The following is a 24577-nucleotide window of genomic DNA, read 5'->3' on the forward strand; positions in this document are numbered from 1 at the left end:
AAAAAAAAATATATAAAGTTTCCACTCAACCGTCCTATTGTTTTCCTGACTAAGGTCCAAGACGGCAACTAGCTGTTACCATCCAACAAATTTTTCCAACACTTAATTCTTTAATTCCTTGGTAGCTAAGAGTCTAAATCAGCATTCTCTAACTAGAAATTTAAATTAATATCTTGAGGGTCAACAATTATGAGAATACCAGGAATTTAATTCCAATTTTCAAACATAAAAAATCAAACTATAATGTTTGATAGAAGGAAAGTTATGTCTTCCCTCTCACAATCTTATACAAAAGCAAAGCAAGAAGCTAGCTAACATCCAGAACAGAGGAGAAATCAAAGAACAGGGAAAAGATGTGCACAAAATACATCTTTCTACTGCTTTTCTTTATTAGATTTGTGGCATCACAACAAAGAGATGTAGACTTCACATACAATGGCTTTCATGGAGTCAACATGAGCATGGACGGCTTAGCTCAGATTACAGACAATGGACTCCTGACGCTGGTAAACACCACAAAATCAAAGGTGGGTAGTGCCTTCTATCCTCACCCAGTTAGCTTCATGAATTCTTCAAGTGGTAATGTTCTCTCCTTCTCTACTAGTTTTGTATTTGCCATGTTCTCCCAGTTGACAACCGTAGGAGGTCCTGGAATTGTGTTGGTGATCTCACCCTCAAAAGAGTTCCCTGGTGCTTTGCCAGGAAGTTATATTGGACTCTTCAACACATCTAACCTCGGCAAATCATCCAACCATATAATAGGAGTTGAGTTGGATTGCCTCCAGAACAAGGAGTTTAATGATATCGATAATAATCATGTTGGTATCGATATAAACGACTTGAAATCTGCTCAATCTGAACCTGCATCTTATTTTAGCGACCAAAAAAACCAGTTTCTTAACCTAAGCCTCATCAGTGGAGACTCCATGCAACTCTGGATTGAATATGATGGTTCAGAGAAGCAACTTAATGTGACTTTAGCTCCGATTACTGTCCCTAAACCAACCACCCCACTATTGTCGATGAACGTTAATCTTTCTCAGACTCTTGTGGATCCCATGTACGTGGGCTTCTCATCATCTTCTTCTGCCTTGGAGGTATCTCATTATGTGTTGGGGTGGAGCTTTAGAGTGAACGGGCGAGCGAAAGATCTCTCACTCTCCCAACTTCCTAAGCTTCCTCGATGGGGATCTAAAACAAAATCTCCAATTTTCAGGATTGGATTTCCTGTGATCGGTGCTAGTTTAGCTTTGGCGTCGATCTGCATCATCATATTTATTGTACAAAGGAAGAGGAAGTTTGCAGAAGTTCTTGAAGACTGGGAACTTGAATATGGACCTCACAGGTTCAAATATAAGGATCTCTACCTTGCAACCAAAGGATTTAATGAGAAGGAACTCCTTGGCATAGGTGGGTTTGGGAAGGTCTACAAAGGTGTATTACCAACCACAAAAGAAGAAGTTGCAGTGAAGAGAGTATCGCATGATTCAAGACAAGGGGTGAGGGAATTCATAGCTGAGATTGTCAGCATCGGCAAGCTGCAGCACCGGAACATAGTGACCCTCTTGGGGTATTGCAGAAGGAAAGGAGAGCTTCTCCTAGTGTATGATTTCATGCCCAATGGAAGTCTAGACAAGTTCCTCTTTGATCAGTCGACAACAAAGACAGCAATATTGAGTTGGAATCAAAGATTTCAAATAATCAAAAGCGTAGCATTCGCGTTGCTGTATCTTCATGAAGATTGCGAACAAATTGTGGTTCACAGAGATGTCAAGTCCAGTAATGTCATGCTAGACAAGCAGCTAAATGCGAGACTGGGAGACTTTGGGCTTGCAAGATTATACGATCATGGAACTGATCCTAAATCCACACATGTGGTGGGAACTTTTGGTTACCTTGCACCAGAACTTTCAAGAACAGGGAAAGTGAACCCTGGTGTGGATGTGTTTGCGTTTGGTGTTTTTATGCTGGAAGTTGCTTGTGGTAGGAGACCCATAGAACCACAAGCATCTGAAAGATTTCTAACGTTGGTAGAATGGGTGCTCTCAAGTTTGAATAGGGAAGCAATTCTTGACACTGTGGATCACAAATTGGAAATGAATTATAAAGCGAACGAAATGGAGTTGGTGTTGAAACTTGGATTGCTTTGCGCTCACTCTGTTCCAACTGCAAGGCCAACCATGCGACAAGTTGTCCAATATTTGGAAGGAAAGATTTCACTACCAGAGATCCAATGTTTGAGTTCGGAAGATTCTGGTGAATTCTCTCTTTGGTGGAGTGCTTCAATGACTACTACATCATCGATTGCAGATTCCCTACTCTCCGAAGGACGTTGACTTCATCCAATTTTATGTGGTTTTGATTTTTTTTTTCAATGAACATCAATTTGTTTCTAAATAAAAAATATTTGAGAGGAAATAAAAAATAAAAAATAAAAGATCCCCTGATGAGTGCGAAACCCTACATTTATGTATCTTCAATGAAAATGAAACTTCAGCTGTCTAATTGCATTATACTTAAAAATACATTTTTTCCTAAAAATACGATAAAAAAAATTTGTGGAAGAAACATATGTGAACTCAATTTTAAGTTTGACTTTCACCTTCAAAAGCTATAGACCAGTGGAAAAGGCCAAATTTGGTTGGGTGGTTGCTAATCAATTACTAGTCAATAAACAAAATTGACGGGAAAGTGTTCTTCGTGGTCCACAACAGGGACTTCAAGCATCGGTTGGAAGGTTCAATGGTTACAATGATGGAACAGTCTTGATTTCAACCCAAATAATTCAAGGATTTTAAATTCAATTTTCTTGAATAGGTACACTTAGAGAACATTCAACAAAAGTAAGGATTCATCAGGTGACTTATTTTCGGATTTGTGCTAATCATTCTTAGGGTCACAGCCTGAAATCAAGATTGAAATTTTGGCCATTCGTTATGCAAAAGTGAGTTTCAACATTTTGTAAAACAGACGATCGAAATCTCGATTGTACGCTACAAACAAAACATGTCATTCTTAAGTGGTTTATCTCGTTGCTTGTAGTGAGATCGATATTTTACTATTGTGTGATTACACCAGATGTATTGTAGTCAGTTGGTCTCTTGGTATCATTGTCCAAGTGGCCTCTAGTAATTGCTGGTGCTCTCCCAATTTGAAATTCTTGAATGATTCCATTCCAAAAGAATCCTAGGGTCCATCTGTCTCCATCTATTTCATCAGATACACCCTGTTCACATAATAAGTAATATTATTATTATTATTATTTATTTATTTTAGTATTCAATTCTTACCACATTTTTCAAAATTTTGACTAGAAAAATCAAATCCCAGTTTTCAATCTTGGGAGGGGCTAAATGAGTTTTCGTACATGGATTGATTGAACTTACATAAAGAAAACAAAGTCTCGTTGCCTCCTTGAAGTTTTTGGTTCAAAAAGCATTAGATATTATATTTCCGGTCTTCTAACCAATATCAAATTAAATGAAATACACGATATCTTCATGAAATTAATCAAGTGACTCATAAATAGTAATTCTATTTCCAAGGCATTTGGTTCCATATGGTTGACTCATTAAGGGTCTGTGTACAATTCAAACCCCAGTTTCCAATCTTGGTGGAAGCCAAAAAAAATGACTTTCACTCATGGATATGTCATTTTGAATGAAATTAGTTTAATGTGGTTCAACTCATGGAACCTTTTCAATGATATTAGTTTAATGTAGTTCAACTCATAGATCATTTTCAATGATATTAGTTTAATGTGGTTCAACTTTAGTGTTGTGCTTCCAATGGAATTTTGACTACGACTATCCGTCTCATTTTTAATCACCTGCAAGACGGACGGTCTAGATCGACATCTGTCTCGACCGTTGGTAGCAAGAGTTACACATTTAATGCGCAGCATTCAAGTCTAGAACGGTTCAATGCCTATGCATTTTGACAATGAGATGTATTAATAAGGCTAATTCTAAGGCTCTTAATTAGGAGACTGAAGAGGGATTGAAAATGCTTCTCAAGTTCAGCCTGGTGTGGTTGCTTCTCGTTGGGAGATCTGTTGCATCATCATCAGAACAAGAAGATGTTGGCTTCACCTACAATGGATTTCGAGGAGTTAATATGACCTTGAACGGCTTAGCTCAGATCATAGACGAAGGCCTCCTCATGTTGGTAAACACCACCACGCAACACACCACGCAACAGCAGGGTCATGCTTTCTACCCTCATCCTCTTCACTTCACAAACTCATCTACAGGTGATGCTTTATCCTTCTCTACCACTTTTGTCTTTGATACTTGGAAATCAACAAGATTTGGAGGCCCAGGAATGGCCTTCGTGATTGCACCCTCAAAAGAGTTTCCAGGTGCTTTTCCAGGAAATTATTTGGGCCTCCTCAACACCACAACCAATGGCAACTCATCCAATCATCTCATTGCTATCGAGTTGGATTTCCTTAAAAACCCGGAGTTCGACGACATTGATGGAAATCATGTTGGAATCGACATCAATGACTTGAAATCTATTCAGTCTTCACCAGCTTCTTACTTCAGTAGTGAAAAGAACTCCTTTGTGAAGGTAAACCTCACCAATGGACAATCTTTCCAAGTCTGGGTGGAATATTATGGTGCAGAGAAGCAACTTAATGTGACTTTAGCTCCTGTTAACATTCCTAAACCAAAGGTCCCGCTCTTGTCCTTGAGAATTGATCTTGCTCAGGTCATGGTGGATCCCATGTTTGTCGGCTTCTCTTCAGCTACGTATAGCTTGCCATTGTCCTACTATGTTCTGGGTTGGAGTTTTAAATTAAATGGGGAAGCAAGAGAACTCAATCTCTCCCAATTACCTAAGCCTCCTCATCACCACGGAAGACAGAAAATGATGCCTAGGCCATTAATTGTTGTATTTTCTGTAGTAGGTGCTACTTTAGTGTTGATTTTCAGCTTTTTCACTGTTGAATTTGTAATGAAACGGAAGAACAAGTACACCGAAGTTTTGGAAGATTGGGAACTCAATTATGAACCTCACAGGTTCAAATACAAAGACCTATACATTGCCACCAAAGGGTTCAAGGACACTCAGCTTCTTGGAACTGGTGGATTTGGTAGTGTCTTCAGAGGTTTCCTGCCTACAACCAAGACAGATGTTGCAGTGAAGCGCATCTCACACAATTCTAAACAAGGGGAGAGAGAATTCATCGCTGAGATAGTCAGCATTGGTAGATTGAGGCATCGAAGCATAGTAGAACTCTTCGGCTATTGCCGTCGCAAGGCAGAGCTTCTTCTAGTCTATGATTTCATGCCCAATGGCAGTCTTGATAAATTCCTCTTCAATGAAACTAAAACAAAGACCGTGCTGGCTTGGGATCAAAGATTTCGAATCGTCAAAGATGTTGCAGCAGCACTATTATATTTGCATGAAGATTGGGAGCACATTGTGGTTCACAGAGATGTAAAGTCCAGTAATATTTTATTAGATAAGAAGCTAAAAGCAAAATTAGGAGATTTTGGTCTTGCAAGATCATATGATCATGGAAGTGACTTGCATACAACCCATGTAGTGGGAACACTTGGCTATCTTGCACCAGAATTCTGTAGAACTGGAAAAACAAATCCAAATGTGGATGTGTTTGCGTTTGGAGTTGTTTTGCTCGAAGTTGCCTGTGGTAGGAGACCCATAGAAACACAGGCATCTGAAGAGTGCATTGTTCTGGTAGATTGGGTGATCTCATGTTGGAGCAAAGGCAATATTCTTGAAACTGCGGACCCAAAATTGGGGATGAATTATCGAGTGGAGGAAATGGAGTTGGTGTTAAAACTGGGACTACTCTGTTCTCACTCAATTCCAACTGCAAGGCCTCATATGGGACAAGTCATGCGTTACTTGAATGGAGAGGTTTCTCTACCAGAGCTAAACTTGCCTGGTCAACAAACAGGTTCTAGGACAATGACTCGGTTGCCATCAGTAGCAGAATCCCTACTATCTCAGGGTCGATGAGTTCAATAAGTTCTGGTTCTTGTAGCACTCCAAGTAAGGCTCAATTTACTTGTTTCATAGATTCTCTTGGTACTTGTTCGATGTCAAGAACTAAAATATTGCTCTGCATGTGTTTTTTTTTCTTTCTTTTTTCCTCCTGTAGCTAATGAACATACACCTGAGAATGAATCATTTAACTCCAATACTCAATAGCAGGAGACATTTGTAATTGATTTTTTTCTAAGGATAATTGTTCGAAATCCAAGATGCATGCCCTATAAAATAAAGGAGCGTGGGGATCTCATATTCACTCATACAGTCATGCTTTAACAATTACTGGCTTGTAAACATGGCATGAAAGCCAAAATTTGTGATCAAGGTTGATGTCGACAAATTCTTTTAAACCTTAAACTCTCTCTAAGGCAGCACCATAAGGTTATCTCTTCCAGATGAAGCTGCTGCCCTCCGACTTGCCTCATTCAAGCATGCTTTTCAATTGAATAATAAATATGCTCTCAAGGTTTTTTGCTTTCAGTTCTTCTCTATTTGCTGATCAATTCTCCCTCCCTCGAGAATAAAGACTCTTACAATCTGAGAGGAGTCTAAAAACAGTATTCAACATAAAGAGTCTTAAAGAAAATTCAACCATAATTTGATTGCAGCAAGCAACCCAGATCAAAGAAATGAAAATTATGTCATGCAGAATTACAACCCAAACCAAAGGCCTTGCTTCTGAAAGGGCTTCAACAGCCATGGAAGAAAGATCAATTACAAGCAAGGGAGGAAGGAAGCCATCCAGTCATCATTTTACCAAATGTACTGATGATTATAACACCAAAGGACTTTAGGAAGAAATGACTTGGGTTGCCAGATGACTTCCCATAATCTTGAGTTGAAGTTGTCTGTCCCCTCTGGATCAAGGTGGTGAATCCCAGTGAAATTGATCCCCTTCCATTCTGTCCCAAAAAAAGCCTTCTCTTTTACAATTCAACCCAAAACAGAGCTTTCAAAGTACCAAACAATAACAATAAATAAATGAGAAAGTTGTAATACAATGACCGAAGTGCTAAAAAGTATGAGAAATTTTCTAATGGAAACGGTGAACAATCATCAAACCAGTCACAAGGAATTACGATTCGTAGGCTTAGGATATAGGGCCTCTCTACATAGAAGTCTGCTATAAGTAAGTATAAGAGAAAAAAATAGTAATTGAATTGTACCATTTATAATTACAATCTATGTTAACAATTAAGCCCAATCTAACCCTAATTTATTTGAGTAGAGATAATCAATTTATAGGGCGGGTATAACTAAAATGGGTATTAAAATTTTCAAATGACTTAAAAATTACATGTTTGATCTTAACCATTTATAAGGTATAATCCAAGTGTCATGTTGTAATAGTGCACTGCTGTGTACAGCAGGAAGATCTATTCGACCCGTGTCTCATAAATTACTTATCAAGGGGTTAAGATTTAACATTTTATTCTGTTAAAACAAGGATTTTAATGATAACTATTAGATAATGATTCAAAATAACATTTATACCTATCATTTTTATCATAAATTTTTATTTTTAATTTTTGGAAGGAGGACAAATAGTGGTATTTCACATTAGAAGTGATTAAAAGATTCCCCGGCTCCAACGTGGCTCCGCCACTGTGCGTAGATTTATTATCGAATGGATGGATAATCTCGATTACATTAATTGCAGAACAAAGAACAACGAAAGAAACTCATGCAGCTAGCTAAGCCTTGTTCATTTTATAATCAAAATAAGAACAGAAGCTCAACAGTAGTCTTCTTCAAGCTTGATCCTTCATTGCAAAGGTCTTGATCCAAGCAGGCCTAGCCAAGATATCCTTAGCCCAAGCACTCACATGAGGGCGAGCATCGAACACCTCTTTGACCGATGGGATTCCCATCATGTACTGGAGCGTTGGCAAGTGATAAAGATCTGCCAAAGTGAATTTGTCTCCACCCAAGTACTTGGATTCTGATAGTCTGGTTTCGTATTTGTCAAGAACCTCTCCCAATTTTTTCATGTTCTCCTCCACCACTGCCAAATCTGGCTCTGCATTCATAAAAAGGGGCTTCATTATCTGCTGAAAGATCAACTTTGAAGCAACTGGATCGAAATGGTGAGATTCCACTTCCATCCACACCGCCGCCAACGCCATCTTCTTCGGGTCGAGTTCAACCAACTCGGTTCCCTTTCCATGGTATGCGTAAGCAACATAACCAGTAATTGCTCTTGATTCTACAAAATCAAATAAATAACGGGGACTAAATTTTAAGAATGAGTTCGATCAATCTATTCAAGATAATGAGAAGGGAGGTGATCTATAAATATATCTATACCAAATAACTTTAGATCTCCGTCTTCAAAAGCTGGAACTTGACCAAATGGCTGCAAATTGAAGAGAAAGGGTTGATCATCAGGATTGATTCGAAAGTTTGAATTGAAATGGATATATATATATAAGATTTTGAGACTTACGTTGAGAGAGAGGAAGGATTCCTTTTTGTGTTCTCCGGCTTTCATGTCAACAGGGACGACTTCGAATTCTATACCTTTCTCGTGGAGGGCAGCAAAGACTCTCATTGCTGCAGTGGACATGAAGGGTCCGTGGACCTTGAGCACCATGGCTGCTGATGGAGAAGAAGGTTTTGACGAAGACAATTAATGAAGACGAGAGCGACTATGGAAAGACAAGTTTGGCTTGGAAATGAATGTTGCCAAAGCTCTTCAAATCTTTATATATAGGAAAATCATGAGGACTGTGCTCAAGGTTTAAAGTATCCCACGATACCATATGATACTAGCCTATACATATCCATATTTGACTCAACCAATACAATACATCTTGATACACTTTTACACTAAATGCATTCGCTACAAAATCAACGATACGTCTCTTAAAATCACCTGACCGATACGATACTCGATACCAATACTTTAAACCTTGACTAGTCAAGATTTAAAAGTATCCCACGATACTATACGATACTAGCCGATACGTATCCATATTTGACCAATTTGATATGATACATCTTGATATGTATCTCCATTGAATTACACTAAAATACATTAGCCAAAATTATACAATACTTGATATAGGACGATACATCTCTTAAAATCACCTGACCGATACGATACTTGATACTGATACTTTAAACCTTGTTGACTATGCTACACTTTGCCTTCTCTTGATTTTTTTTTTCTTGGCCCAACAGCTATCTCTTGCTCAAGAATACAAATCACCTCTCTGGATGGGAGACACATGGTTGTTTGGTACTCGTACAGTCACGTGTAGCTCATCCTAAGAGGTGGGTGGATCAGTGAACACTCTCCTTAGGTAGAGAGGATATTTATTGCTTGCCAAACATTAGGTCAAGTTCAAGGACCTTATAATGCACTTGTTTAGGTTGATGTGGTTCCCGGCCATTTAGTTTCCATGATAGAGAAAGAATAGGTAAATATGTGTGGGTATTTGGCTTGTGTCTTTCCGGAGAAATTTCTCAATGAATGTCTAATAAGTTATATGATTCAACTACGTTTAATATTCTAATTTAAGGGTATTCATTAAATTTATCTAATTATTTGAATTAAGATATGCTACATATGACTGAATCCTATATATTTTATTAGACACTCATTGGCAAATTCCCTCCAATGAGATGCTTTGAACTATAGGGAGGTGAATACATGCTTTACACTTTCTTTTCTTTGTATATACTATTAATAACTTGAGGTTCATATATGGAGCAAATTCTTGGAAAATCTTTTCTTGATTTTTCTAGTAACATACATTTAGGGGGTTGTTGTTCCATTTTATTAGAGTTTGGAGGTGAACCTGTTTCAATGTGGGGTGAAAAAGGGCATTAAGGAAGAATTATCCTTTGCACGATAAGATTAAATCAATTAGTTTATGTATAAGATAGTGTTTTTGTGATAACATTTAATGTTGGATGGTTTGACCTTCAATAAGATTTGTTTTTTTTTTTTAATTTTTTGTAGAAACCTTGAATGAGGTTTGATAAATCATTTATAAATCATCAAGGCTCTACCCACCAAAGTGAATTTTCTAAGCATCTATATTGACTTTTTGAGATTTTGAGAGATTTAACAACTAGTTTTTATGGAATCAAATGGTTCAGTATATACCTTTAACAAAAGTTTAGGATATAGAATTTTTTTTTTTTTGATTAAAAAGGATATTCCTTCAATAAAAGGAGGTACGAGCAATGGTATTTACGATCCAAAAGCCAAGGTTGGGACATGCCAAACTTTCGAAAGCTCCACCAAAAAGGCAAAGTTACAAAAGGAATATGCCAAAAAAAATTGAAGTCATTTGGAAAAAATTAAACACAAATGATTCAAAAGCATTCTTGATGTGAAATTTTTTTTCAAAAAATAATTGAAAGTCTAACAATAGTAATTTTTTATACAGCAGAAGAAAATACCTTGGTATATATTTCATATGGAGAGAGAGTTACAAGAATATTTGATGACTATAGATTAGAAGATTTCACATTGCTATCGTGAAACTAATACAGTGGCAGATTTTTTGACAAATTCGGCAGCTAGGACAAGAAATTCTAATATTAATATTCTTTGGTCAGCTTCAATCCTTAATGAACTTGATGTGGATGCATCTAGACGTCCTAGATTTCGTTTATGAATTAGTGGTTTTTTAATCTGAGTAGGAACCAGGGTATATTGGGGGCAACAGTTGTTGCGGGTAAGGGAGGTTGGTTCCTCATAGGGAAGTTGGTTCCTCATAAGGTATTAATTGATGTATTTTTAATATTTCTTCTTCGCTTAATATAATGATCCTTTTAGCGAAAAAGTTATTTCTTATTCCAAGATTTTAAATGAGAAACAAAATTTGACACCAACAATTAAATTTTATTTTCTATTAGCCCTATAAATTTTATTTCTTGCGCTAATCTAGTCTTGAAAATGCAATTTGGTATCTATAATTTATATTTTTCTCCTCTTGATTTTAAGTGAGGAAACCGATTTTAAATTAATCTTCGCTAAGCAAGAATAAGTCTACAAACATTATAAACTTTTCTCAGACTTCAAAAGTAATGTCTTACACCCAACAACCTCGAAAGTTCAGATCTCTTTGGGGTTGGGGTCTCATTCCTTAATATATAAGCTCACCACCTCACCCTAAGATGAGTCAAGTGCACATATGTAGACAGAAATTTTTTATAAAGTCGAAGAAAAATAAAAGATTCCAGATCCTCTCCGTCGCATGTCGCTCTCTCCGTCTTGTCCGTTTAATCGTCAAATGGGCGATGCATTGACCGGTAAAATTACAACAGTCCGATGGAGAGAAATCACATATTTATTTGTTTTGTGATAGAACCGAAATCAGATATTTTAAAAAAGTCTCTCAAAAAAAATCTCTCCCGGGGGGGGGGGGAAAAAATTTTTTATAAAAAAAAAAGGGGGGGGGGGGGGGGGGGGGGGGGGGGGGGGGGGGGGGGGGGGGGGGGGGGGGGGTCTTCTCTCTTTGGGGGGGGGGGGGGGGGGGGGGGGGGGGGGGGGGGGGGGGGGGGGGGGGGGGGGTGGGTGGGTTGTTTTGATTTTTCTTTTCTCCCTCTCCTCCCCCCCCTTCTTCCCCCCTCCCCGTTGGGGGGGGGGGGGGGGGGGGGGGGGGGGGGGGGGGGGGGGTTGTGGTGGGGGGGGGGGGGGGGGGGGGGGGCAAGACCCATCCATTTTAGCCATTTCTAAAACTTGAGTACTATTTGTGATTTCTTTCTTTTTTTTTGTTTTTATTTTTTTTGGTGGGTGTGTGTTTAAATTGAGGAATAGAGATATTACATGGTACATCATTGGGAAAAAAATCATCTGTTGTGCACAGTGCACATAAATGCCAAACAATAGGCTAAAATTTATAGCATGATTTCAAATTTAAAAAGTTCAAAATAAACTTATAATTTTTTTGCATTTTCAGCCTATCATTTGATATCTATGTGCAGCAGAGTATTGTTTGTGATTTTCTAGAATAGAAAACCATATGAAAATCTAAAAGAGGCTGGAAGATACTTTTATTTGCAACCAAAAGCTTCTTACTCAGTCGGTCACAAGACCTGAAGACCAACTTTATTTTGTAAACCAAGAACGCCCTTTAAGCTTGCTTCTGCATCGCAACTGTCTTGATCCAAGCAGGCCTAGCCAAGATATTCTTAGCCCAGGCAATCACATGTGGGCGAGCCTCAAACACCTCTTTAGTTGAAGTTCCCATCAAGTAGTGAATCGTTGGCAAGTGATGAAGATCTGCTAAAGTGAAATCATCTCCACCCAGATACTTGGAATTCGATAGCCTTGTTTCGTACACATCAAGAACCTGACCCAGCTTCTTCTGGTGTTTTTCCACAATCGCTGGGTCTGCTTCCATGCCCATTAAGTAACGCTTCGTCACTTGCTCCCAGACCAATTTGGTTGCAGCTGGGTCATATTGATGGCCTTCCACTTTAATCCACACAGCCATGGTTGCCGCCTTCTTCATGTCACGGTAAACCAGTTCAGTTCCCTTTCCCTTGTACTCATACGCAATATAACATGTTATTGCTCTCGATTCTGCAGAATCAAGGAAGGACCCAGATCAGAATCAGCCCGAATCGTTTGATTCACTGAACTAGCAGTGTTGATTACCTACCGAAAAGCTTCAGGTCTCCATCTTCGAAGGCTGGAACTTGACCGAATGGCTGCAACAAAACAGGGGATTTTGGAAACACAGCTTTGAAGTAAAACAAAGTAGGAATTGAAAATGGGTTTTAGACTTACGTTGTAGGAGATGAAGGGTTCCTTCTTTTGTGCTGTCTAGACTTGATGTCAATGGGGACGAATTCGAATTCGACGCCTTTCTCGTGGAGAGTAGCGAATGTTCTCATTGTTGCAGTGGAATATACGTTTCCGTGGACCTTGGGAGCCATGGTCGTCTGATACTGATTAGGTTTTTTGAACAAAAGCAGAACAGGTAAGACTACGAGAGTGAAGTGGACGAAGAGGATGCAAGAAGAGAACTTCATGTTGGCTTTTTATAGAAGAAAAGATGAGGGACAAGTATGTCAATTTGGTACCGAAACAACCGGGCCCCATAGTCAAATGAGAGAAAGTGAAGTGGGGGATGTTAGGATTAGAGCGATCAGTTACACACAATTGAATAGAAAACAAGGAAGAAGGAGACATGGATTTTATCTTGGTTCACCACGTCCAGCATTAGGTTTTTTACTATATTCTTCTAAAAAAAAACCTATATACAATGTTCTGTTACAAGAGATCATAAATATGCGCTTAGAAACCCTATGCCACAGCTATTCATGGACTCAATCTCAAACTGTAAAGAAATTTCGAGGCCTACAAAAACATGGACCCTCTATAGGCTATGGGAGCGTTGCCCCCACACCCCCTCCGAGGCGGCCTCCTAGAACCCCGCCCGCTCACTAGAGAGTGGTACCCATGCCCATCAGCAACACAATGAATGAAGCATTAGCCATACTCAACAGGAAAGATGTGGAATGATTGATGGAGGTTTGATATCCAAAATTTTCTTGATCTTACTGTTTCTACACAAGAGGTTGATAGGGTGAGGTGAGCCAAGGTATGAAATGACGGATGTTCGAATTCAAGACTTTCTTGATGCTACTCTCTCTATATAAGGGGAAAAAATCCTCTGCTGTGCACAGCAGTGCGGCACCACAATTTGACACGTGGTGTATTCTTAATAAACGGCTCATATTAGAAGGCAGAGTTTTAAGTGAAACTGACCCACCTTATGACCCATTTAATAAAAAAAATAATCCGTTTTAGTAACCTAGTTAAAAGTAAGAACCATCCTTTGACTCAGCCAAGCTTTCCTCCATATGCTTATCATCAACGAGTGTTACTGAAGGATTATCCTCTGCCTTTTCTTCTTTCTCTGTCGTCAAGCCTGAATCGTGCTGATCAGCATCGACTTCAACTTGGGATTTATTTTCCTGCTCCAACTCATGTTTTGCATTCTCCACATGCTGACTATGAGTCATTGTTTCAGACATATGGATCTTGGAAACAAGAATTGGGGTTCATTCATATGTTTCTAACTGTTTCTTTTGCTGCTCGTTTTCTCACTGTTTCAGAAACAGAGTATATATATATATATATATATATATACAAAAACAAGTTACAAAATTCAGATTACATGGAGTTCTAACAAAAATCAAGATAGGGAAACTGAAACCCAGATTTTGAACAAAATGGGGCTTAGAGGAATAAAATAATTGCAACCAAAACCTCAGATTTTGAACCCCAGATTCACAAACAAAGGAGAAGAAGAAGAACGGGTTAATCAATCAGAGAGCTTCTAAGAAACAAATTCCTCCCAAGGTACCGTCCATTAGCCATATCAACTAGTGTGGCGGAGAGGAAGATCGATCAGCGAGTGTGGCAGAGAGGAAGATGAGAATCAACCTCGAGGGAAAACAGATTGACCGCTCCAAACCTAGAAACACAGCAAATCGATCTCTCTAAAGCTCTTCTTCCACCTGCAACTGCCACTGGGGCGACAGAGACAGAGAAGGAGGAAAGGGCACATCGCACGGTAACACGATGGGAGAAAAATGGGAAAAAAAATCTTGGCATCCATATTTAGAAGCGGGTCACGAAAACGGGTTTTTTTTTTTTTAATGGATCATAAGGTGGGTCAATTTCACTTAAAACCCTTATTAAGAATACGTCACGTGTCAAATTGTGGTGCCGCATTACTGCGCACAGCAGAGGACTTTTTTCCCTATATAAGAGGTTGTCACCTGCGCCAGAAGCATATGAGCATATCCACCTTTCAATGCTATACTAAAAGTCTAAAACATGAAAGATAATATCCTTAAAAGAATTTACCGCAAACTAAATAATAGTCAAATCTTTGTAGAATGGAGCGTGTCAATTCATTTACTTCAACATAAAAGATTAAAAGGTAACTCCTTATTTTAAAACGATGACGAAACACTCCACACAGGAATGAGATCATAAGTTTGAATTGAATAGAGGAACAATCTGTTAGTTCATCTTTGTTAAACAAGAATGAGATCATAAGTTTGATTTTCATTACATGTCAGGTCGTAGCATCAACCCGAAATCAAAACTCCCATGCACCCCAACGACGCAAAAAAATAAAAAAAAAAAAAAAAAAAAAGAGAGATGTTTAGAGGGGAAAAAAAAAAAAAAAACTGGATGAGTATGAATATTATTAGATAAATTTAGCAGCATGTTGAAAAATTTCTCTTTTGTTAAATTCAGGTTTATTATCAAATCTTCAAACTCTGCTGCATATAGTATTGTTCATGGAACAAATTTGTTTGTTCTTTCTAGGTTTTGGTGGTTTGTCCCACCTTATTTTATATGTTTAAACAATAACTTTTCTTCCAGGTTTATTACCAAGGAAATGTTAATATAAGATTAATAGTTGTTGGGCAAAAAAAAAAAAAAAAAATGGAAGGTTTGTTAGGTTAGGCTCTTTGGTGTGCATTGTTTGAACAGATGCAATTCATGTGGAGGGTGTAGGAATTAGGATGCTTTGGGGGAAAGGGTAATAGGTTGTTTGAAAGATTTGTCATTTTTGGATTAGGTTTTTACTTTTATATAGTAGATGTTAGTATGATACGATATATGTTGAACGGATAACTTGTTGTTTGAATATGGAGCTACATTGGGGCTAGGGGGATCATCACCCCTCCCCCTCTCAATTCTTAAATTTAATTTATTCCTTTCTTAAAATTTTGAAAATTTTCTTCTAGTCCTGTTTTATTGAAGAAAATTTTAACGATAAATATAATGGTGGAAAATTCATTGTGTTATGTGTAAAATATTGATACTTGACCTCTCTTGATATTAAATCTTGGCTTCCCTCCTGATGAAGTGGATGTTAGTAGAGAGTTATCCTCTACACGATCATATGAATTCAATTAATTGATGGGGTAATTTTCATCTGGACCCCATGAGGTTTGGTCAATGTCATTTTTAGTCCAAATAAATTGACACTTTGCATCTACCTTCCCTGAAATATCCAATAAGATCAACTAAGGACAAATTGTGATTTTTATGACGAAAATACATTTATGTCTATTCTATCATAAGATCTGCATCATGTCTTCACAATTAAAAACAACGGTAAAAATCGAAAGAGTGGGGTATTTGCTCCATTAAGCTCTCCATCAACTACAGTACTGCTCTGCTTTGCAATACAGATCACAACCTAACTCACAAGATTCGTACAAAAAAAAAAAAAAAAAAAAAACCTAACTCACAAGATGGATAGAAGGCTTCAGAGACTCAATTACAAACAGATGAAACATAGCCGGTATAACCTACCCTTCATTCGCCGTGAACTTCTACAGAGACGGTGACGGAAGATTCTGTCTTATTTTCTCCGGCAACGCGAGGAGGAGATGGAGAGGCAGAGGGAGAGGGAGTGCAGGAAGAAGGTGAAGCACACGGCGTCATAAACGGAGTACTCTCTTTTGTCTGTAGATTCTCCACATCGATTGCGTTGAGACCATCTCCACCGACGGCTCTTCTTGGGTAATTTTGAAAACACTCCCCAAGAGAAACCCTCTTCTTCTTGATGGTGTTGGGTTCCTCTCTGTCGAAGAAGATTTCTTTGACTCCAAATCCTCTTTGTCCTCTTCTTTGATGGTGAATAGAAGCCTTGATTGCTTGTACAGAACATGCCATTTTAATGGATTATCGTTTTCTTCCTGCTCCGCCGTGGAAGTTGTCGGAGCTACCGCGGGCTCAATGCGGGATTGTTTTTTCCAGCAGATGAAGTGTACTTGCTCCTTATAAGAGCAGCTACTGTTGGCAGTGGTGGTGGTGGTGGTCATCGTACGAGGTCCCCTTGAATTGTCAGACTCTACGGTGGCATTCTGCTGTCGAGATCTCGCCTTCACCAGAGAACATGGAAGATGCAAATACCCTTCACTCTTTTGATTTTCACCATTGGATTTAACTGTGAAGCCATGATGCAAATATTACGATAGAATAGATGTGAGGGTATTTTCATCACAAAAATCACAATTTGTCCTTAATTGATCTTATTGGATACCTCAGGGGAGGCAGATGCAAAGTATCCATTTAATTTTATTTGGACTAAAAATAACATGGACCAAACCTCAAGGGGTCCAGATGAAAATTACCCTTAATTGATGTGCAACTACCCAAATAGAAGTGATTGAGTTATATACGGTTACAACTACCATGAGAAGTGGGCAATCGTGTTAATCATGGAAATCGCTTCCACCCTTGAGAAAAGGGGAAAGACTCTACAATCGGATGGCCACCAAGAAGGTTCATGAATGAATCTAACGGTCGAGAGTGAAAGGTAAAAACTATATAAACCACAACCTACGTAGAAAGAAGGTAACTGAATCATATTCCAATTAATCGTATTCATACTTTAGCTCTGCAATTAGCCAGAGCCTTTGTAATTAGTTCATCAACTGACTTAGCCTTCGGAGGTGGACTCCTGACCCCCACGGTTGGGCCACATCTGACGATTGTTTTGCAGGTCATTCATTAATAATCTATATAAGGGTTGAGAAGATTTTGAACGCATCAATACCAAAATCATACCGTACCATATACCGAACTGTTCCGTTTTTGTTGTACCGATTTCATACCGAAACCGTACCGAACAGTTTTTAAAATACCGTTTTCATACCGTACCGTTTAAATTCGGTACGGTACGGTTTCGGTATGACGGTTTGAAATGCAATATCATACCGTACCATACTGACACCCCTACAATTGGGTGGTTAGTTTTGTAAAGAAAAAACTAAAAGTGGCTAATCCTATAGTTTTCCCAATGTTTTTAAGGTTGGGTCTCTTTCCTTAATATGTAAACTTACCTTGCAGATGAGTCATGCACTTGTATGCAGACAAATTGTATGAGTTTGAAGAATAAAATCTCCAATTGGAGTGGGATTTTGATGATCTCCAATAATATAGAAACTAATGTTGAGTACTATTTTTAACTTTCTAAAATGAAAAACCACAGGAAAATCTAAAGAGGCTGAAAGATACTTTTATTAGCAACGAAAAGCTCACAATACTAACTTTATTCTGTAAACTAATTAAGAACACCCTTTAGTTAGTTTGCTTCTGCATCGCAACCGTCTTGATCCAAGCAGGCCTAGCCGAGATATCCTTAACCCAATCAATCACATGCAGGCGAGCCTCGAACACCTCTTTAGTCGAAGTTCCCATCAAGTAGTGAATCGTTGGCAAGTGATAAAGATCTGCTGAAGTGAACTCATCTCCACCCAGATACCTGGATTTCGATAGCCTTGCCTCGTACACATCAAGAACCTGACCCAGCTTCTTCTGGTTTTCCTCCACAATCGCAGGATCTGCTTCCATGCCCATAAAGACAGGCTTCACCACTTGCTCCCAGACCAGTTTTCTAGCAACTGGATCATACTGATGGCTTTCCACTTCAATCCACACAGCCTCGATTGCCATCTTCTTGGTGTCATGGTAAACCAGTTCTGTTCCCTTTCCCTCGTACTTACGCGCAACATAACATCCTATTGCTCTCGATTCTACAGAATCAAGCAAGAACCCAGATCATATCAAAATCAGCTCGAATCATTTGATTCACTGAACTATCTATCATGCAGAGTTGATTACCTACCGAAAAGCTTCAGGTCTCCATCTTCAAAGGCTGGAACTTGACCGAATGGCTGCAAAAGAACAAGGAACTTTTAAGTAAAGCAGAGAAGGAATTTATAATGGGTTTAAGACTTACGTTGTAGGAGATGAAGGGCTCTTTCTTGTGCTCTCCAGATTTTAAGTCAATGGGGACGAGTTCGAATTCGACGCCTTTCTCGAAGAGAGTAGCGAAGGTTCGCATTGTTGCGGTGGAGTATACGTTTCCGTAGACCTTGGGAGCCATGGCCGTCTGATACTGAGGTAGACTGCGAGATTGAAGTTGAAGAAGTGGATGCAAGAAGAGAACTCCCAGTTGGCTTTTTCTTATAGAAGCAAAGATGACGGACTGGGCCCACGGTCACAGAGGACGGGAGAAAGCGAAATGCTACAAGGTGAGGAAGCACGAAGCTTTGAATTCAAAATTTTCTTAGTTTTACCGATTAAACATAAGAGGTTGTCACCATCTGCGACAAATATATTCACCAAATTAGGGTATCAATCGGTATGGTACCAATTTTGAATACTAAAAACCAGAACCGAATTTAAACAATACTGTACGGTTTCAGTATTTGTAAAAAAGGTTTGGTATAGTTTCGGTATTAAACCGGTGCGGGAAAATAGTTTAAACACAACATTCAATGCGGTACAATTTTGGTACGAGCGGACCCATGCCACTTTTGTTATTAGTTCATTAAGATCTCAGTGAAATTCAAACAATGGATAAAATTCGATATTAATAGAGACAAAGCAAGTAAATCTAATTAATAGAGACAAAGAAAGTAAGTCTAAAAAGAGGAGTGAATGACGAAACCAAAAACTAAAACAGGGAATCAAGGTAAAGATAAAGTATTTTAGTTGTAAAATTACATTTATATCCCTTAATTGGGCACAGTATCAATACGGTATATACCGATGGTATGATTACTGAAACCGAAAACCGAAACTGTACAGAAGAAATTCAGTTTCGGTATGTATCATACCTAATTTTGAACAGTGCAATTTTAGACGGCGTAGTTTAATACGGTTAAACGGTTTCAATACACAATTGACACCTTTACATCCACCTTTCGATACTATATACTAAAACCATTACGAATACCACCGCTAAATAATTTTGGCTTAAAATAAATAATAGTCAAATCTTAGCCTGCCAATATTTACTTTAACAAAACAGATAAATCCTTATTCTAAAAGGATGATGAAACGTTTCACACAAGAATGAAATCATTAGTTTGAACTGAATGGTGGAACAATTTTTAAAATCATCTTCGTTGAACATGAATGGGACTGCAAACCTAATGATTTTCATTTTATAGTCGCACGAGAAGCTCACTAGCTGCGTAATCAAGTTCTATCGAAAAGATTTATTCAAACTAAATTATCTATCTATTTTAATATATCTTCCTTCCATTGTTTCATCTTCCACAGCTGACTTTGCAAAATAAGTCATCTGACATGGCTCAGCCCAAGGTCGGTGAAGAAGATATTGTCAAAACCAAATCTGTTCAAGGCAAAAGTTAGGTTCTATCTCTCAGTATTCTGAGAATAATTTCCCAACAATCATCACTACAAAATCGATTGGGAGGAGACGGACAATATAAATAGCAATGGTGAAAGTATTGAATCAATGCACACAAATAAATGAGCAAAAATTCAAGAACAATTCTAAGAAGAGAGAGAGAGAGAGAGAGAGAAGAAGAGGGGGGGGGGAAAACAAACAAAGAAAGAAAGAATACCACAACTTAAAGCAGCTATTTACAGCTTTAACCTATATGGCGTACGGAATCCATGCCATGGTTACTGAGTTGAAGCACTAAATGCAGCTTCCATTGGAAAATGAACAAGCTACAAGTTCAGATGAACCCAGTTGAATACTGAACAGCCTAAATGAAACTGCGAGAAATGAATAAATGATCAGTCTTGATCAGCAATGCTGCAGGTGCTGGAGATGTTGTGGCGGTCCAGATCGAAGGATCACAAACAGGGTGGCTACAGAAGGGGAGGAATTGGGGCCAAAACTGGCACATAAACACAGATCTAAGGAATCAACCCCTATCATTTGAGGTTTCTGCAAGTGATGGGATCACTGTTACATCTTATAATGTTGCTCCCAAGGACTGGAATTTTGGGCAGACTTTTGAAGGAAAACAACTCCAATGATAGGAAGGGAATACTTGCAGCAAATACAAACACAGCACGAAAAAGGAGGGGAGTTGTTTACTGCTACAAATGGCGATTCTGCATCAACATTTTGGTCTGGCAGAGACTATCAGGAGGGATTATAGTTTAGAGTTAGTCTAGAGGGAAAAGCAACAAACAAGGTAAGAGGATATTTACCTATGGTTGAATATTAAGTGGATGGGCTTGGGAACTGCAATGGAAATGAACTAATTTTGGGGCGGAATATTAACTGGAAGAAAGGAGCCCCGCTTAATTTTCTTGGTTGAGTTTCTTTATTCTCTCCCAGATGTTATAACTTCCTCTGTTTTCCACAAATATAGAAGGCATAAAATGCTCTACCCAAAATAATTTTAGTATTCAATAATTTGAACTATATAAAATAAAATTAAAAGGTATTTATATCTTCTTAAACCTTCACATAAGTCAGAATGTTCTTTGTGGTAATCTGCAACAGGTCAAAATAATCAATGTGGAAAAATCAGTGGCATTCTGCACGTTGGCACACAGCATGGCAAGAAGGAACAGTATTGAAGACACCATGCATGTATTCTACCAAAAAATAGTAGTCTATGTGGACTCACATGGCAAAGCATTATTGACAGTGCAACCTGAGCAATTTTGGCCACAATATGACTTTCTTCTCATGAAGCACATTTGGTCCTCCAAATTGCTTTCCACAGGGATGTACTCTGCTCCCAGGTTGACCACCATCAGAAAATTCAGACTGACTTCAAGATTCTTCAGATTACAGTGGTGAGGTTGGACATCCTTGAGGCTCTAGCTCCAACAACCATTTTGTTAAGAACCAAAGAGTCAGATGGAAATAAGGAAATTGGAGAAAGAAAACTAGGAAAAGACTTCCACATAAAAATGCATTGATAAGCAAATGGATCCAGATACAAAAATATAGAATTACAGATTTTGGAATCATTGATGAACAATACTACTTTCCACGAGTAAGAACAAACAGTAGGTGCAATAAAGCAATTGGAGAAATAACAGTCGGGAAAGGGCCTTCATATGGTACACAGAAACATAAATGCACAATGGTGTCTCCGCTTTGCAGTTTTTTCCCCCTTTTTCATAAAAAGGGCAAGAAAGAACCCCATCCCACAAAAATAAAGGTTTATCTATGGGGGTGTACATCAGTTTCAAACAAAAAGAAAAGGGTATCTTCCCCAAACACAGCAAAGTTTACTATAAACTCTAACCCAATTAGCCAACATTTTCATGGATTCTCGGTGCCTTAAATCTTCATAAATTTATCCAAAATAAAGATCAGATCTTCAGCTTTAGTAGCTACCCTATATGTAAGCACTTGGCAAAAAAGTTCTTTAACCCAAAGAAAGAAAGAAAGGAAGAAAAAAATGAAGAAGAAGATAAGTTTTTGACTGTTTCCACTGGAAAAGAAAAACGACAGGGTTGGCAAAACGATTCCCATTGGAGAAGTAAGTGGGCATTAACCACCTGATATTCTAAGCCTAAAATAAACCAATCCAATATTCTTCTAATTTTGTCACCAAAAAACACAACCTGCAAATAAATCACTACGGATTTCATAGGTTAAGAACCATAAGAAACATCAAATCAGAAACACCTGATCCTCGGACTACTCTTAAGTAATTTTGCATAGGCTTACTAGCAACTCAGCATTTCAACCAATAGATAACCCAACATATCAGCTAACAGAAATGCGAACAAAAACATATTATCAACAGTCAAAGGAAGAAGAAAAAAATTGAACATAGAAGCTCAGTTTTAATATATCACACTATATTCCAGGCACCAATCAAAAGCGGACAAAGAGAACACCATCAAAATATAATAAAATGAACTGGTTTTTCAACAGCAAGATTAATCAAGAGATGAACCTCTGGGCGTAAGACAGAAAGATAACAGTTCCTTCGTAACCAGTAGAGAAAATATTTCCAAAATTTTCTTCTGTCCTTTACGTGAAGAATAGGGAATTTTACCCGAAATGAGTAGAAGTGGAATAGGAGGGAATCAAGGGATCAGGAATTCAGGAGGAGAGAACGTTGGGTGATGCAGGTGCCAATTTCGCCAGAACTTTTCCATCAGGATTATTTTAAAGTGTTGGTGAGCAGAATGCATTGACAATTGAGATGACCGAGTTGGTCCAAGGTGCCAGATAAAGGTTCTGGTCTGAAAGGGAGTGGGTTGAAATCCCACTCTCAACAAAATAAAATAAAATTTTGGAATTTTCAATATTTAAAAGCTAAAAATTCAATCTTCTATGTACAGCCAACCCACCAAATTAGGAAAATCATATAGGAGATTGAAATCATTTTTTCTTTTCCAAACTCAAGAGCAATTATCTCGAAGAATATCATTAGTCAGAGCAACTCCAAGTCAGCTCTATAGTCTTCAACTTTCCAACCAGAATAGGAGAGGAAGAAGAACAAAACCAGCTTCAAAGGAGAGAACCCTACCCATATCTATTTGAATTAGCAAATGATTATCATTGTGAATCCAACCAGTTTATCCTTTAAACCAGCAGTACAAGATTTAACTACAACTCTCTGATACAGGACCTAGTGGAACTAGGCCTAAGATTAATGGACTATTCAGTTTAAAAAGGATTAACTACGCAATGCCAATACTTAGATGACTATCCTCTAATCAACCAGAGAAACAGAAACCTACACTGGAGGAAGTACAAGACTTTGGACTGACAACAAACAATAATATCAAATGACTGATCACAATACATAGTGCTGATAGAAAAAGCCTCTTGTCAATCAACTCCGAAGAATAATGAATAAATGAATAGTTGATAGATAGTCTTAACCAACTGCAAAGGAAACAAAGAATTCTGCATATAAAGAAGTATCTCTATGCTCGAGTATGATTAGCATCAAAGTACCCTCTCTACTCAATTACCATAAGAAGAGGAATCCTCAATAAAAATATCTGATCGCCAAGAATGTTAATCTGAATCCAATGTTTGCAAAAATGAATGAATTGTTGAGTTAAGTAGCCCACAAGGACAAGCTAGGGTTTTCCCCCCATAGCTGATTCACCAATTTAAGTCGGTTATCAGGAGGCAGTATTGTAATTTTCTAGCCCTCTGTTATTATAAATAAAGGAGCATGGTGATCTCATACTCACTCATGCTTTAACAATTACTGGCTGTTAACATAGTATCAGAGCAAAAATTTGTGATCTAGGTTGATGTCAACAAATTCTTTTAAATCTTAAACTCTCTCTAAGGCAGCACTATAAGGTTATCACCTCAGAAAATGAAAAGATTAGCAACATTTTGGTGATTTTTTGAACTATGGTTAAAACATCCCTAGAAAAACTGTACCTCCAACTCATATACCACAGAGTTCTAACTTCTAAGAAGGCTCGAAACCTTCGAGAAATAAGGGTATGTTGCAATCCTTGGTTTGAAAACCTAGTCTGGCATCGTATGGGCTCACTAGAGAAATATAACCCAATTATAAGGTAGTGATGGTAACCTGATTATGAACTAGAACTTTCAGAAGGCAACTAGACAGGATAATACAAAGATGGATATCAGAGGGATTTATAATTATTCAACAGCACAAATTTGGAACAGATGATAATATCAGGACAAACATGGAAGGGATAATAAAACCAGGACAAAAGAGAAAAGAGAGAAAGGGAGTGGCAATTTTTGGAAATTGAAGAAAAGGAAGTTCAGGATAACCTCTGGCCCTGACAGATGTTGACTTCAAC

The 24577-nt window shown here is 38.2% G+C and overlaps 2 protein-coding genes and 3 pseudogenes across 3 annotated transcripts; 2 read left to right on the forward strand and 3 right to left on the reverse strand.

The window, feature by feature from the left end:
• The first annotated feature begins 262 nt into the window (after nt 1-262).
• LOC149016743 (L-type lectin-domain containing receptor kinase IV.1 pseudogene) lies at nt 263-2434 on the forward strand (annotated as a pseudogene).
• A 1534-nt stretch (nt 2435-3968) lies between these two features.
• LOC149016744 (L-type lectin-domain containing receptor kinase SIT2 pseudogene) lies at nt 3969-6154 on the forward strand (annotated as a pseudogene).
• A 1428-nt stretch (nt 6155-7582) lies between these two features.
• On the reverse strand, nt 7583-8685 carry LOC149016745 (glutathione S-transferase-like). Its single transcript, XM_089156172.1, has 3 exons — nt 8471-8685; nt 8332-8380; nt 7583-8230 (listed from the first exon to the last, which is right to left on the reverse strand). The coding sequence occupies exons 1-3, from the start codon at nt 8615-8617 to the stop codon at nt 7776-7778; spliced, it is 651 nt and encodes a 216-aa protein (XP_089012298.1). The 5' UTR covers nt 8618-8685; the 3' UTR covers nt 7583-7775.
• A 3292-nt stretch (nt 8686-11977) lies between these two features.
• LOC149016746 (glutathione S-transferase-like) lies at nt 11978-12984 on the reverse strand (annotated as a pseudogene). Its single transcript, XR_016173533.1, has 3 exons — nt 12776-12984; nt 12648-12696; nt 11978-12568 (listed from the first exon to the last, which is right to left on the reverse strand). The product of XR_016173533.1 is annotated as a glutathione S-transferase-like (transcript).
• A 4899-nt stretch (nt 12985-17883) lies between these two features.
• On the reverse strand, nt 17884-19127 carry LOC149016747 (glutathione S-transferase-like). Its single transcript, XM_089156223.1, has 3 exons — nt 18771-19127; nt 18657-18705; nt 17884-18564 (listed from the first exon to the last, which is right to left on the reverse strand). Exons 1-3 carry the CDS (start codon nt 18915-18917, stop codon nt 18110-18112), a joined length of 651 nt encoding a protein of 216 aa, XP_089012349.1. The 5' UTR covers nt 18918-19127; the 3' UTR covers nt 17884-18109.
• Between the last annotated feature and the right edge of the window lie 5450 nt (nt 19128-24577).

This window comes from Hakea prostrata, chromosome 5 (genome assembly GCF_041222555.1).
Source record: "Hakea prostrata isolate BN-2017 chromosome 5, UWA_Hpros_2, whole genome shotgun sequence".
NCBI classification, from domain to species: Eukaryota; Viridiplantae; Streptophyta; class Magnoliopsida; order Proteales; family Proteaceae; genus Hakea; species Hakea prostrata.

Excerpts from the sequence above, each read along its gene's own strand:
- LOC149016745 (XM_089156172.1), bottom strand. The coding sequence starts at position 8,617 with ATGGTGCTCAAGGTCCACGGACCCTTCATGTCCACTGCAGCAATGAGA. Across the intron at positions 8,381-8,470 it reads AATCCTTCCTCTCTCTCAAC|CCATTTGGTCAAGTTCCAGC; the intron begins GTAAGTCTCAAA and ends TTCAATTTGCAG. Across the intron at positions 8,231-8,331 it reads CGGAGATCTAAAGTTATTTG|AATCAAGAGCAATTACTGGT; the intron begins GTATAGATATAT and ends TTGATTTTGTAG.
- LOC149016747 (XM_089156223.1), bottom strand. The coding sequence starts at position 18,917 with ATGGCTCCCAAGGTCTACGGAAACGTATACTCCACCGCAACAATGCGA. Across the intron at positions 18,706-18,770 it reads AGCCCTTCATCTCCTACAAC|CCATTCGGTCAAGTTCCAGC; the intron begins GTAAGTCTTAAA and ends GTTCTTTTGCAG. Across the intron at positions 18,565-18,656 it reads TGGAGACCTGAAGCTTTTCG|AATCGAGAGCAATAGGATGT; the intron begins GTAGGTAATCAA and ends TTGATTCTGTAG.